This window comes from Lynx rufus, unplaced genomic scaffold (assembly GCF_022079265.1).
Source record: "Lynx rufus isolate CCGP_SWC_20201006 ecotype Redwood Valley unplaced genomic scaffold, mLynRuf1.p SCAF_15, whole genome shotgun sequence".
Lineage (NCBI taxonomy): Eukaryota > Metazoa > Chordata > Mammalia > Carnivora > Felidae > Lynx > Lynx rufus.
Genome location: NW_025814829.1, coordinates 62,165,455 through 62,178,276, shown reverse-complemented (window position 1 = coordinate 62,178,276; position 12,822 = coordinate 62,165,455). Strand labels below are relative to the sequence as shown.

The 12,822-nt window shown below is 47.4% G+C and overlaps 1 protein-coding gene across 1 annotated transcript in view; it reads left to right on the top strand.

The window, feature by feature from the left end:
* The window catches only part of DNAH14 (dynein axonemal heavy chain 14), a 312,531-nt gene that overhangs the window by 76,487 nt on the left and 223,222 nt on the right, over positions 1–12,822 (top strand). The window contains 4 exon segments of the mRNA XM_047076479.1: positions 4,205–4,546; positions 7,009–7,378; positions 9,152–9,339; positions 12,476–12,721. Coding sequence (XP_046932435.1) covers positions 4,205–4,546; positions 7,009–7,378; positions 9,152–9,339; positions 12,476–12,721 — 1,146 coding nt within the window.

Genomic DNA, 12,822 nt, shown 5'->3' with positions numbered 1-12,822 from the left:
GAGAGAGGGAGACACAGAATCGGAAACAGGCTCCAGGCTCCGAGCCATCAGCACAGAGCCCGACGCGGGGCTCGAACTCACGAACCATGAGATCATGACCTGAGCCGAACTCGGATGCTCAACCGACTAAGCCACCCAGGCGCCCCAGGACTTTCTTCTTTAAATACTTTTTCCCTATCTGCTTCTGGTTAATTGCATACAAGTCCAGGTGTGATTTTTAAGCCTGAGACCTTTTTATATTCAGCTGCTGTCTGTGCTGCACACTTCCCCATCCCCCCTAAAGGTTCGGTTCTGTGTGTGGCGCTGTTTGGAACATGGACTTGGGGGAAAGTTGCACCCTTACTAGTCCGCCGGCGAGCTTTCTGCCAGTCCTGTCGTCCCACCTTCGGCGAGGGTGCTCGGTTAAGGCAGGGCTCTAGTCACCTCTCCTGCTAAGGCCACCACTGAAGCCGCCTCTTTGATTGAGAGCTCAGAAGCGGTTAGCTGTCTCAACTTCTACGGCCTTTGACTTCAAGAATCCTCAAGTCGACTCTGTGCAGAAGGCAGAGGAAGATTTTCTTACCAGAGCTGCGGTTCCCTCAGTCTCTGCCCAGCTTCGTGTGGCGTGAGGTCGTCTCCCGGGGTTTCACTGAAAGTAACAGAAGAGACAGCACGCGATACCAAGCTTTCCTACTGTTCGCCCGAAGCTGTGGCTTTGGTTAGCGCACGGGATCAGCCCCAAGAAGGAGCAGGCACCATCGTGACCACTATTTTGCCACCGCCGGTAACAAACGCGGCTTCCCAAAAGAAGACAGTCACCCGATTCAAGTGTTCCCAGCGTCGCCGTCCTCAGGGAAGTCAAATCCACAGGGAGGTCCCACCGCGCTCCCGTTTCAACGGCTACAATTGAAAAGGCCGACGATAGCACGTTCTGAGGAGGACGTGGAGGGACCAGAGCTTCCAGCCGTTGTTGGTGAGAACGAAGCAGGTGCAGTCACTTCGGAAAACTGGCCCTTTCTTATAAGGGGACGTGTTCACCGACCACTGGACCCGGCAGTCCCACGACACGTCGTTTACCGAACAGGCATAAAAACAGGTCCACACAAAGACTTTGACTCAAATACTCGCAGAAGCCTCGCCCACAAGTACCACACCACAGCCTGTAGTGAATCCAGATTTCCTGCAAGACGTGAGCAGAGAAAAGGTGGCACGTTCGTGCGTGGGCATAGCATTCACCGGGGAAAAGGAGCTTAACTCCCCCTACGTGCGATTTGGATGAATCTCAAAAATACGTTGACCGAAAGAAGCCAGACACGAAGGAGTGCCTGCTGGACGACTCTCTGTGTATGTCACGTGACAAGTCCGAGTTTACCCGTGGTCACAGCAACCAGAGGTGGCTGTCTGAGGCCAGGGGCAGGAGAAGATTGGGATGGGGCCCGAGGGGTCTCAGGGCAGTGAAAGCTTTCTATGTTTTGATTATGGAGGTAACTACACAGGTGCATAACTGTGTTAAAACTCACCCTAACGTTCAGTTAGCGTCTTTTATATGTAAATTTTGCTTCACCTGATTTTTTTTTTTTAATTTTTTTTTTCAACGTTTATTTTTATTTTTGGGACAGAGAGAGACAGAGCATGAACGGGGGAGGGGCAGAGAGAGAGGGAGACACAGAATCGGAAACAGGCTCCAGGCTCTGAGCCATCAGCCCAGAGCCCGACGCGGGGCTCGAACTCACGGACCGCGAGATCGTGACCTGGCTGAAGTCGGACGCTTAACCGACTGCGCCACCCAGGCGCCCCTCACCTGATTTTTTTAAAAAAATCTTGGCCTTTTCATTTCCTATGTGGAAGACCTTAGTTAATATCCTTATTCTCACCCTGCCTTAGTTTCTTTATCTGTAAGTTGGGGATAATATCAGCCACTCACCTGGAGAGGTTGTAGGAGTGAAATCAGGTACCGATCATAAAGCTCTCAAACGCTTCCGGAACACAACCCTAAGACACACGTGAGCCTCCGCAAACCGCATCTCTGCGGCTGGAAGAATCAGGGCTTTTTGTTCCAGAAAACTCTCTGAGTTGTAATTGGTTTAGGAACCTGTTCTGAAAGTTCTCTCTGTTCATCCTCGCTCTGGCTCCCGCATGCTCCCTGGTGTGTTTTTATTTATTATTTATTTCCTGAGGCTTCGGGTAGCTTCCTTTGATGTGGTTAAAGCAGTTCCCCTATCTGGATGAGAGTTACTAATCTGACACGAGTAATTTTTATCAGAAGTGAATTTTATCAAGTGCTTATTCTGCATCTATTGACATAATCATGCAGGGTTTTTTCTTTAAGCCTTTAATGTGGTTGTTACATTAATTGAGTTTCTTAGGTCGCTCTTGCCTCCAGACTGCCTTAGCGGCCAGCGTGCACGTGCACATACACGAACTTTATATTTTTTTAAATTTTTTTAATGTTTATTTACTTTTGAAGGAGAGGGAGACCGAGCGCTAGTGGGGCAGGGGCAGAGAGAGAGGGAGACAGAGAATCTGAAGCAGGCTCCAGGCTGCAGCCCAACGTGGGGCTTGAACTCACAAACTGTGAGATCATGACCTGAGCTGAAGTTGGACACTCAACTGACTGAGCCACCCAGGCTCCCCTACAGGCATTGTTTTTAGCACTTTTGCATCTATTCCCGTAAGTGAAATTTGTCTGTGACTTTCTTTTACCATCCTTATCGGTCTTTGATATCCGTGTCCTACTAGTGACATAAAGGAAGTTTAGGCATATGTCACCTTTTCCTGCCCTCTCTTGCGCAAAATTGGAATTATCTGTTTTCTTTGTGATACAAATCTGCATTTTAAAATGTTTCTTTTCTCTGGCCTTTAAATGGGATTTGTGGGTAAAGTCAAGATAGCTGTGTTTACTCGGTCTTTTGTTTTGAACATTTTCAATCAAATGTGGAAGCTTTATCCTCAAAACTATAGATGAAGACTCCAAGTTTATTAAGGTAAAGCTACTTGCTCAGGGTCACACAGTTAGGAAGTGCTGGAGCTGGGATTCAGACACGAGCCTCTCTGTAAAGCCTGTTCATGTGAACTGCTGGTGGGTTAACAGCGGTGACCTCTGAGTGATGGCGTAATAGGGATTTTCTCTTTTAAAAGCTTTTTTGTATTGCGTGTTTTGTACGAACATCTATTTGACGATCAAAGAGAATATAGTGCTTGAAAAATTAGACACATACAATTAATTCAAGCCTGTGAAATTGAAAATGGAAATGACATTGCTTCCAAAATCACGCATGAGTATTCATTAAGAGCCTGGAAGTAGGAGACAAAAATAAAAACTGTAATGTGAGTATAGAAATGCAATTATTGGGGCGCCTGGGTGGCGCAGTCGGTTAAGCGTCCGACTTCAGCCAGGTCACGATCTCGCGGTCCGGGAGTTCGAGCCCCGCGTCGGGCTCTGGGCTGATGGCTCAGAGCCTGGAGCCTGTTTCCGGTTCTGTGTCTCCCTCTCTCTCTGCCCCTCCCCCGTTCATGCTCTGTCTCTCTCTGTCCCAAAAATAAATAAACGTAGAAAAAAAAAATTTAAAAAAAAGAAATGCAATTATTTTGAAAGTTTCATAGAATGATATAAATACACTTAGGAGAAGTATTGATGTTATGCATATAATTATAATGGATACTTATAATGGATAAAAATAGGATTTGGAATCATGTTTGGTGAATCATGTAACTCACTACATCTTTGCCTGTAGTGAGGTCAAAATTGAATCCCTCTGAGACTCATTTCCTCCTGCATAAACTGGAGAAGATAACACCGAATGAACCAACACGCGATCAGAGCAAAGCGGGATCACATATATAGAGAGCTGGAATGTACACGCTCCAAACGTGGTAGCAATTCCGCGTTATCCGCCTGGTGGCCACACCCTTCCCATCGTTGTTGCGTTCATTTCTTAGGGACAGAATTATTCACAATATTACTTCCTTTATATCTTAGCGTTTATTGTATATGCAGGTACCCTCACGTTCCCTCTATTAACAATAGAAAGGGTCTGAGCGTGCTCATGCTCCAGTGTTTAAACACTATCTAGAATAATGTCTGGATGATGGCTTCATTTTCTTGTGAAATTATAATTCTGTAAGGTAGTGACAGATGCTAAAAGAGTAATCCGTCTTCTATAATCCGTCTTCTAAAACCGTGAACAATCATTCTGTAATGACAATTGGTGTGTTAATGATCCAGGTTGTGGAGACCTCACTGAGGAGGATGGAGTGCGATCCCACTGAAATTGAAGAATTTGTGGACCGTTTTGCTTTTTTGGAGGGGATTTCCTCAAAATTGTCTGTGTTAGAGAAAGAACACTCCGTCGTTGCTCAGCTGTATTCTGTTGTAAGGTATTACCAGGTCCAGATTTCAGGAGAGCAAATTGCCATCTATAAAATTCTTCTCGTCAAGTTTGGGCAGCTAAAAACCTCCATGAAGTTAAGGGAGATGAATAAAGACGCCGCTATTGCTAAATTCAGAGACAATCTGGAAGCTCACATCACGGGTCTGCGAGTTGACGTCAGCAACTTGAAGGCCAAGGTCAGTGTGTGTTTTTCATCAAAAATCAGCTGGTTCTTAGTTTCCCGTAGGCCTAATAAGCATAGCAGCACTTGCTGCCTGCAGAATCTTAGGTAAATAATTTAATCCAAGTATTCCTCACCTAGACTCCGCAGACAGCACGTTGGTGACTTGTGAACCTCAACGGGAGGAAAAATTGCATGTCTGTTTTCACGAACCTGTAACTGACATTTAGCATTGTCTTCGGTGATGAACGCATGCGGACCACGAACAACAGCACAGTGGTGACTTTTTCCGTAGGATTCATCGTTCTGCCACAGGAGGCCCCTGGCCCAAAGGGCTAGACCCGTGAAGTCTCTCTCGGCCTTATTCCAGGCCGGCGGTAACGAGCGCTACAACTTGAGTCACTTCAGAGGAGCAAAGCGTACGATAAACACCCTCCCCGAGTGTCAGAGATGCTGTGTGCCGCGTGCTTTACGCCTGTACCTGCCTGCAAATAACAGTGAGATTTAAGGAGGTCTAGTAACCTGCTGAAGGTCACACAGCAAGTCAGAGCCAGGCTCCAGAGACCGTGCTTGTGTGCACCCCTCTGCCCTCAGCACTACCCCAAGTTGTGAGTCCCATACTGCCTGTGCCTCGGGCACAGTGTCATTCAGTGAGATTATGCCTGTTCAGTTTCTCCACCGACACGGGCGATCTGTACTGTTTCACACAGACACAGGAAGGTGAAACACATTCCTCACGAAGGTGCTTGGTGCGCACATCCCACCTGCGGTCTTTCAGATATGACTGAGGGGCTCTTGGGGGCTCAGGTGGGCGACTGACTTTAACTTTGGCTCAGGTCCTGATCTCCGGGCTCGTGAGTTGGAGCCCCGCATCGGGCTCTGGGCTGACAGTGTGGAGCCCGCTTGCGATTCTCTCTCTCCTTCTCTGTCCCTTCCCCTGTGCACTTATTTTAAATAAACAGTACTCGAAAGTTACAGGCCCTTACACAAGTGTCCGGTTTACACAATTCACATTTGTTAAAGTGTGCAAGGTGGGACACCCGACCGAGACCGGGGCCTGTGTGGCAGGTCGTGTGCACCAGTGAGCAGAGCTGAGCTGAGCAGGTACCGACCTGTCTCCACCAGACACACGGGGTGGGGCCTCCTTACCGCCTTCTGACTTGAACTGTAACGCTTCACATGATTTACGTACCTGAGGGCTGAGGTCCTTCTGTGAAGATCTCAGTTGGAAAAGGCAGCAGACGGGGCTGCGGAAACCGACCGCCTGTGGGCCAGGAAGACCCTTTCTACAGCTGCCTCTCCCGGGGGTTCCTCATTGACAAACACAGATGAATGTTCACAAATGGAAAAGTATGGGAGACGCCTAAGGAAAACTTTATTATATACGCATGACATGGGCATCCCTCTTACAGAGTACATATTAAGCTCTATCCATTATCACCAATACCGTTTAGTAGTTTTATACAGCGTATTACGTTATGATTGTTCTCAACGTTTACTGGGTGACCACACTGCATATAACACGACGTCACACGCAATTCCATTCTACATTTTCTGTACAAGGCTCCATGAGGTGTTCAGAAATAAGTGGATGAAACTGTCCTTCATCTTGAGAAGCTGATAATTTAATAAGTAATAAATCAGGGAAGACCTTTACTTCTATCTTTGTTTGGAGGTCAGTGTTGCAAATGCCCACAATTTCATGTGCAGTAGTCAAACCCAAATACAAGGCAGCGTGTGACAAGCGCCCTGAAAATAGTACAAAGTTACAGAGTTACGGGGTGCCTGGCCATCTCAGTTGGGTCGTGAGTTCAGACCCCGCGTTGGGTGTAGAGATTACTTAAAAAAAAAAAATCTTTTTAAATTTTGTGTAATGTGTATTTTTGAGAGAGAGCGGAGAGGGATAGAGAGAGAGGGGGACACAGAATCCGAAGCAGGCTCTAAGCTCTGAGCTGTCAGCGCAGAGCCCAATGAGGGGCTCAAACTCACGAACTGTGAGATCGTGACCTGAGCCAAAGTCGGATCCCCAACTGACTGAGCCACCCGGGTGCCCCTAAAAAAATAACATCTTAAAACAAAAAATTGTACAAAGTTAAACAGAATCGGAAAAAGGAAATGACTTCAGGAGCCAGCCATACCCTGAAACTGCCACTTACCATTTGACGATGGGACAATTATTGATGACTAGAAGTTCCCTGAAAAATTGCGAAAAATATTAACTCCTCTCAGGATTGTTGTCCAGATTTAGTAAGTGAGGTAATGCGTTACTTAAAGTTCCACGGAGCCCGAGAGAGGGAAGAAACACGACAAATTATTGCTACGATGGTAATAATAATTAAAAGTCCTCCTGATAGACACAAACAATGCAGATGCTGACTGTTTATTAAAGCTTAGGTCACATGCTAACCTGCTGTCGGTAAAACATGTTGGGGTCCTGAAGGGTATGGTCTCTTAGAATGTCTTCCTGCCGTGTTCCAGATCAGAGCTCCTGTTCTGCTCTGTGCCGAGACTGGTGTGGCCAGCGCCACGGAGATGATGCAGACACTCACGGAGGAAGCCGCAGGTCTGGCTCACAAAGCTAGAACCTACTCCAAATCCCAGCACTGCTTTGACGACGCCGAGTCCCACACGCACTCCCTGAACGTGGAGGACGTCGCGCAGATCGTCCGTGCGGAGATCGCCGACATCGAGTATGACCTGACCTTGAGGAAGACACTGTGGGCTGCACAGGAGGAATGGAGAACGCTCCTTAGGGAGTGGAGGAACAGACCTCTCCACAGTGTCGACACAGAATCCACGCAGAGAAACGTTTCAAGATGGATGCGTGTGATCTCCGTGCTAGAGAAAGGTAACGGCATCTATTTCAAGCTTTCCCACCTAGAATTACGCACACCGCGTGGCCTCTGGGTCGGGAAGATCACTGTTCTTGACCTTAACCGCTCTGCCTATTCCCAAGGCCTGGCCATTAGTGGCTGGAGAGGCAGCACAGGAGCGTAGGGGCCGGAATCGTTTCCTGAAGAAGAGAAAGATTAAAATTTGGTGGGAAAAAATTTTTTTTTGAGTAATAGCAATTTTGTGTATTCTTTAGAAGCCATTTCCCTAGGCCAGACCGCAGACGCTTCACCACGATCGCGGCTCTGATGACAGAGGCCCACCCGTACGCGGAGGGTTCACCCAGATGCTCACTGTTTTCGCCCACAGCTTCGCTTGGCCAGTGGGAGAAATAGCTAAAAAGTCCCTTTGAGAGGTTTCCCTTCTGCGAATCCTCAAATTTGAAACCTTGCCGACAGTGATGTTCCTGTTCCAGCGATTCTGTGAGACCTGTCCTCTCCGCGAGGCGAGTGTCTCACCCGCCTGGCAAGGGAGCACTTTCGCTGTCGATGCTCCTCCCTTACCCTCAGGACGCTGCAGACTGCAACCTCCTCGCCAGGAAAATACTGGACCTTGCTCGGGTTTGAATTCTACGAGAAATAATAACAACATCACGAAACATTTAGAAAAGAGGAAAGCCGGGGACAGATCATCCGTGGTGTCACTCATTCTGCGAATGGGGACGTGACGCTCATTCTGCGAATTCTCTTCCGGCGCCTTGTCCCGTCTCTGCCCCAGCAAACGGTGTAGCAAATAGACACTGCTTCTCTTATCCACATTTTCCCAGAAAAATCTTGCTCTTTTCCCACATGTAGCCTTAGAGAAGCCAAAGCGATTCTCTCTTCCTTTAGGTCTCTAGAAACATTTTATCATTCAGCATGGCTTTATGAAAGAAGCCCCATCTGGACAGATTGGATATTCAAGCATATAGGTGTAGTTTTGGGGTTTTCTGAGTCCCCGTCTTTGGCTAGGCCTCTGTCTCCTGTCTTTTTCTTTTAGGAGGTTTGAACCTTCAGCGGCAGAGGTTTTGAGTCCCGTCTGGCAAGGTTTGCCAGGGCCAGAGGACAGACTGGCCCTGGTCTGTGGCAGAACTTTGACCTACATGCCTGTGTTGCAGTGTTAAATATGTTCTTTATGAAACGCTAGTGAGGGACCCCCGCCCTTTGATGGTCCTCCTTACTGAGCAGAATGTAAAAGCCCCAAACCTGTAACAGTCTTTTGAACGTGTATATGTGTACTAGTCCGTATATCTAGTCAGTAAAAATCTGGGAAACTTTGTGGTAGCTGGCTAGCCCTGGCGTCAGATTTGCCAAGAAAACTTGGCTTTGCTGGTCTCGGGTTTTAATCATCAGTTCTGATAACTGTTCCTCTTTGTTTTTTCTTTTAATTTTTTTTTAGTGTTTATTCATTCTTGAGAGAGACAGAGCATGACTGGGGGAGGGGCAGAGAGAGAGGGAGACACGGAATCCGAAGCGGGCTCCAGGCTCCGAGCTGTCAGCACAGAGCCCGACGCGGGCCTCGAACTCACGAACCGTGAGATCATGACCAGAGCCGAAGTTGATGCTTAACCGACTGAGCCACCCAGGCCGCCCCTGTTGCTCTTTGTTTTAATCCACAGTTGATTCCTCTGGGAGGGTGATGTTAATAAAACTCACTATTTTAGTACAGCCTAATAACTGCAAAACTAGAATTATGTTACATAGCCAGCTTGTTTTCTGGTTTAAAAAGAATGATTGGTTGTTATTTGCAGGTTTACCTAAAAACGACCTGGTGACCCATCTTAAGCAATCAGTGACAGAATTTAAACAAGGGCTGCCTACTATCATAGCTCTGGGAAACCCCTGTCTGAAGCCAAGGCACTGGGATGCTCTCCAGATTATCGGAAAGTCAGTTTCTCTTGATAAGAACTGCACAGTAGAGAATCTTCTAGCTCTCAAGGTAAACAAAAATTATTTGAAAACAAAAATAGGTTGAGATGCCAGAGGGGCCAGTTTTTTAAGCAAGTGAGTAAATCTGCAAGGAATAGGAATTAGAAAAGGGAGACGTTGGTCGACCGTCCGTGCAAATGGGAGTAAGGCTGGCAGGGGACAGGTGGTCAGAAACTACGTGTAGCTGCAGGTGCGGGGTACGCCGTTCCGTGGCACCGTGATCCCGGTGATTCGAGAGCAGCGGCAGTGGTTTGCCTGTGTGACAAATGAGATTAGTGTTTTATTTTGTAGCGGGGCTACTTCTCACGGAGAGCACACCTTCTAGGAACAGAAACATCAAGCTGCTGTATTCCGCTTCACGTAAAATGAAGAGCATGTTGGGATGGCTCTGCCGGCAACTTGATATGATACTTAAAATACACAATTAGGAGCTATTTGCTTTGCCATCTAGGTTTTTTTTTTTTTTTTAATTTATTTTTGGGACAGAGAGAGACAGAGCATGAACGGGGGAGGGGCAGAGAGAGAGGGAGACACAGAATCGGAAACAGGCTCCAGGCTCTGAGCCATCAGCCCGGAGCCTGACACGGGGCTCGAACTCCCGGACCGCGAGATCGTGACCTGGCTGAAGTCGGACGCTTAACCGACTGCGCCACCCAGGCGCCCCATGCCATCTAGGTTTTGTTATAAAAATAGAATCCGTGATTTATATGGTTACAGTTTTTTCTATTTTCATAACTAGTTTACAGTAAGCTTCATTTTTATTTCAGGCTTCGTGATTAACAGCGTCTGTTGTCATTTAAAATAGTATTTTATAATTTTCTACTAAATGATCTGTTGAAATGAGGAAATGGCGGGGGGATAGTTTAAGGAATCTAAAAAGAAGAAGTTTAAAAGACACCTTTAGGTGATCTTTAAAATTAGATTACTGCATCTGTCTTGCCCTCACCTTGGTTTTCCCCCTGAACTCACATATTTAGTAGGTGCACTTAATGGGCCTCAGAGACCTCCCAGGTAGCATTCTCCGTCTCCCAGACCCCACTCTTCCTTCCCTTCCCCGTCTCAGCACATGGCGCCTCCATTGTTTTCCAGTGGCTTGGGCTGAAAGTGATGAACTAACCTTTCAGTCTTCTTTTGCTCTCTCCATCCTCATCCCGTCTAAATCTCTTACCCTGTCCTGGGTCATCATCAGGCCTCCTAACTGATCTGTGTGCCAGCGGTGAATTCAGCAAAATGTCTAGATAATTTAAGAACATATATGTCAACGTCATCGGCTAGGTGTATCCAAAACAGCATTCCAGAAACATAGCACAACTGCAGTGACATTTTCCTTTACAAAAGTCTTGGGCTATGGGAGTCATCATCCCCGGGCAAGTCACGTAAAGGGTGACATGTGGCAGTCTAGCAGCAAGCACTAAAAGTGAGGGCAGACGGGCCTCGAGGGGATCAGCTGGTGGGCTGGTGGCTCCAGAACCTGAAAGGGTTCCAGCGCGCTCTCCCTGTATTTCTAATGTGAATAGATAGTTTAAAAAGGGATTCTCATGCAGTTTTCGAAGGATCCAAATTAAGACAGTTAATGCAACATCTGAACAAAAGTGAACAAGGTCTTCAGCCTCTGCAACGCTGAGTCAGAGGAATCCTCTCTTCCCGAGGTTGATCATTGCAGTGGTCAGAGGGGAGAGCAGGCCACCAGCTGCTCATCTTAACTGAACTCCAAGAGTTCCTGGAAGATTTGGATCATCGTGTTTCTGTTCACCAACTTACGTAGTAGAGCATGGGTACCCAGATGGACAGGATTGGGCCTAGGGACCCAGCCTTCATTTCCTACAGGATGCGTATCACGTGGTTGACCCAGAGACGGACGGCGGTCATGCTGCAAGACTGCTCAGGACAGCCCGTGACAGGAGCCCACTTGTGGTCCTACCAGGTGGATAAATGATGACGTTATATGACAGCAGTTTCTGTCCAACATGTTACGTAGTCTCTGAAAAACCTGTGACGTGTCACAACGTAAATTCAGAGGAAGAGCTCGATAGTTTCCATAAAACGAACACAGTCACTTCGTGGTTGATCTTTTTCACTTTAGAAACCGTGTGCTTTATCACAGAGGCAGATAATCAACGATAGGCCTAAGACTCATCTGAAGCCTCCTAGATATTACCAAGTTACTTGGGAGATCCGACCATTGGTCAGTCAGGTCCCAGACTCAGACCATAAGGCGTTGAAAGGGCTATACGTACACTTCGTTGAAATTTTGCCCCACACGTTCTCAGTGTCTGGAGTTGGTCATTAGCAATTTCAGAATGTCAGCGTGACGCACAAGGTTCTTTGTTCAGCACAGAAGCCTGACGGTCCTATGGTTGCCTATCTGCCTTTGGCTGAATAATCTGCATCCAGAGACACGCGTCCTTCTCAAACTGTCTGTTTAGGCCATAAGCATTCAGCTGATTTCATCACCGTGATGCCCGTCTCTGGTAGGCGATGAACACTGGTCGTGTTTTACCGAAACGCAGGTTCAGGCATCACTCTTCAACCCCGTGGAGATGACATGTGGGACCAGCGGGAGATCCTTTGAGGGATAAGAGCAGTTAGCCCGTGAGTTAATTCTCCGATGTGGAAGTGCAAAGCTCTCCCAGTATCTCTGTGGCAGTGATTGTGAGATCTTGTATCAGGATCTTGTCTGTGGGGACTGGAAAGAAGGCCTACGCGTATGCTCCATCCACCAATGTATGTTTGAGCCGCTTATCCTCATGGAGATAAGGAAGGGAAGGGAAGCCAGGGAAAGCTGGGTCTTTCGGATTACGTTCTCTCAGATCGTCGTATCACGAGAATCACTGTCAGAAGTAAGAGTGTGTCGCGGAGGGGTGAGGCTGTCGGCGTTAGTGCAGAGAAGGGAGAGCCGAAGGGGGTAGGACCATCTGCACGGGTACCGAAGGTGGTGTCCACTGACCTTCTCGCGGGCTGCAATTAGAGGAAGTACACGATGACTAGAAACTTCACTGAGAGCTCAGAGTGGGCAATGGGAAATGGTTAGGAAGGGCTTTGTCCTGAGGGTCAGGCCGGGAGGGGCACACTCACGGAAGTCCCGCATCGTAAGCGATCAGGAATCCTTCATCCGCTGAATATTAAAGAATGATGTTTCATTTCAGATGTTTCAGCACCAACACGAAATAAACGAAATCTCAATCTCCGCCACTAAGGAGGCTATTCTTGAGAAAACGCTGTTTAAGATTATTGACCTGTGGAACACGACCCCGTTACACTTGGTTGTGCATCACTCCGAGATGTACTCCGTCCTGATCATTTCGTCCATAGACGACATACTCACTCAGCTGGAAGAGTCTCAGATCACACTGGCAACAGTTAAAGGGTCTTCCTCTCTCGGGCCCTTTAAGGTAAATATTACAGCAAAGGGAAAATACTGTCATTGTTTGTAGTTTTATTTGTCACTTTAATTTTGTGCATTTCACAACCTTTCGAGTTGTGTAAATCGTGT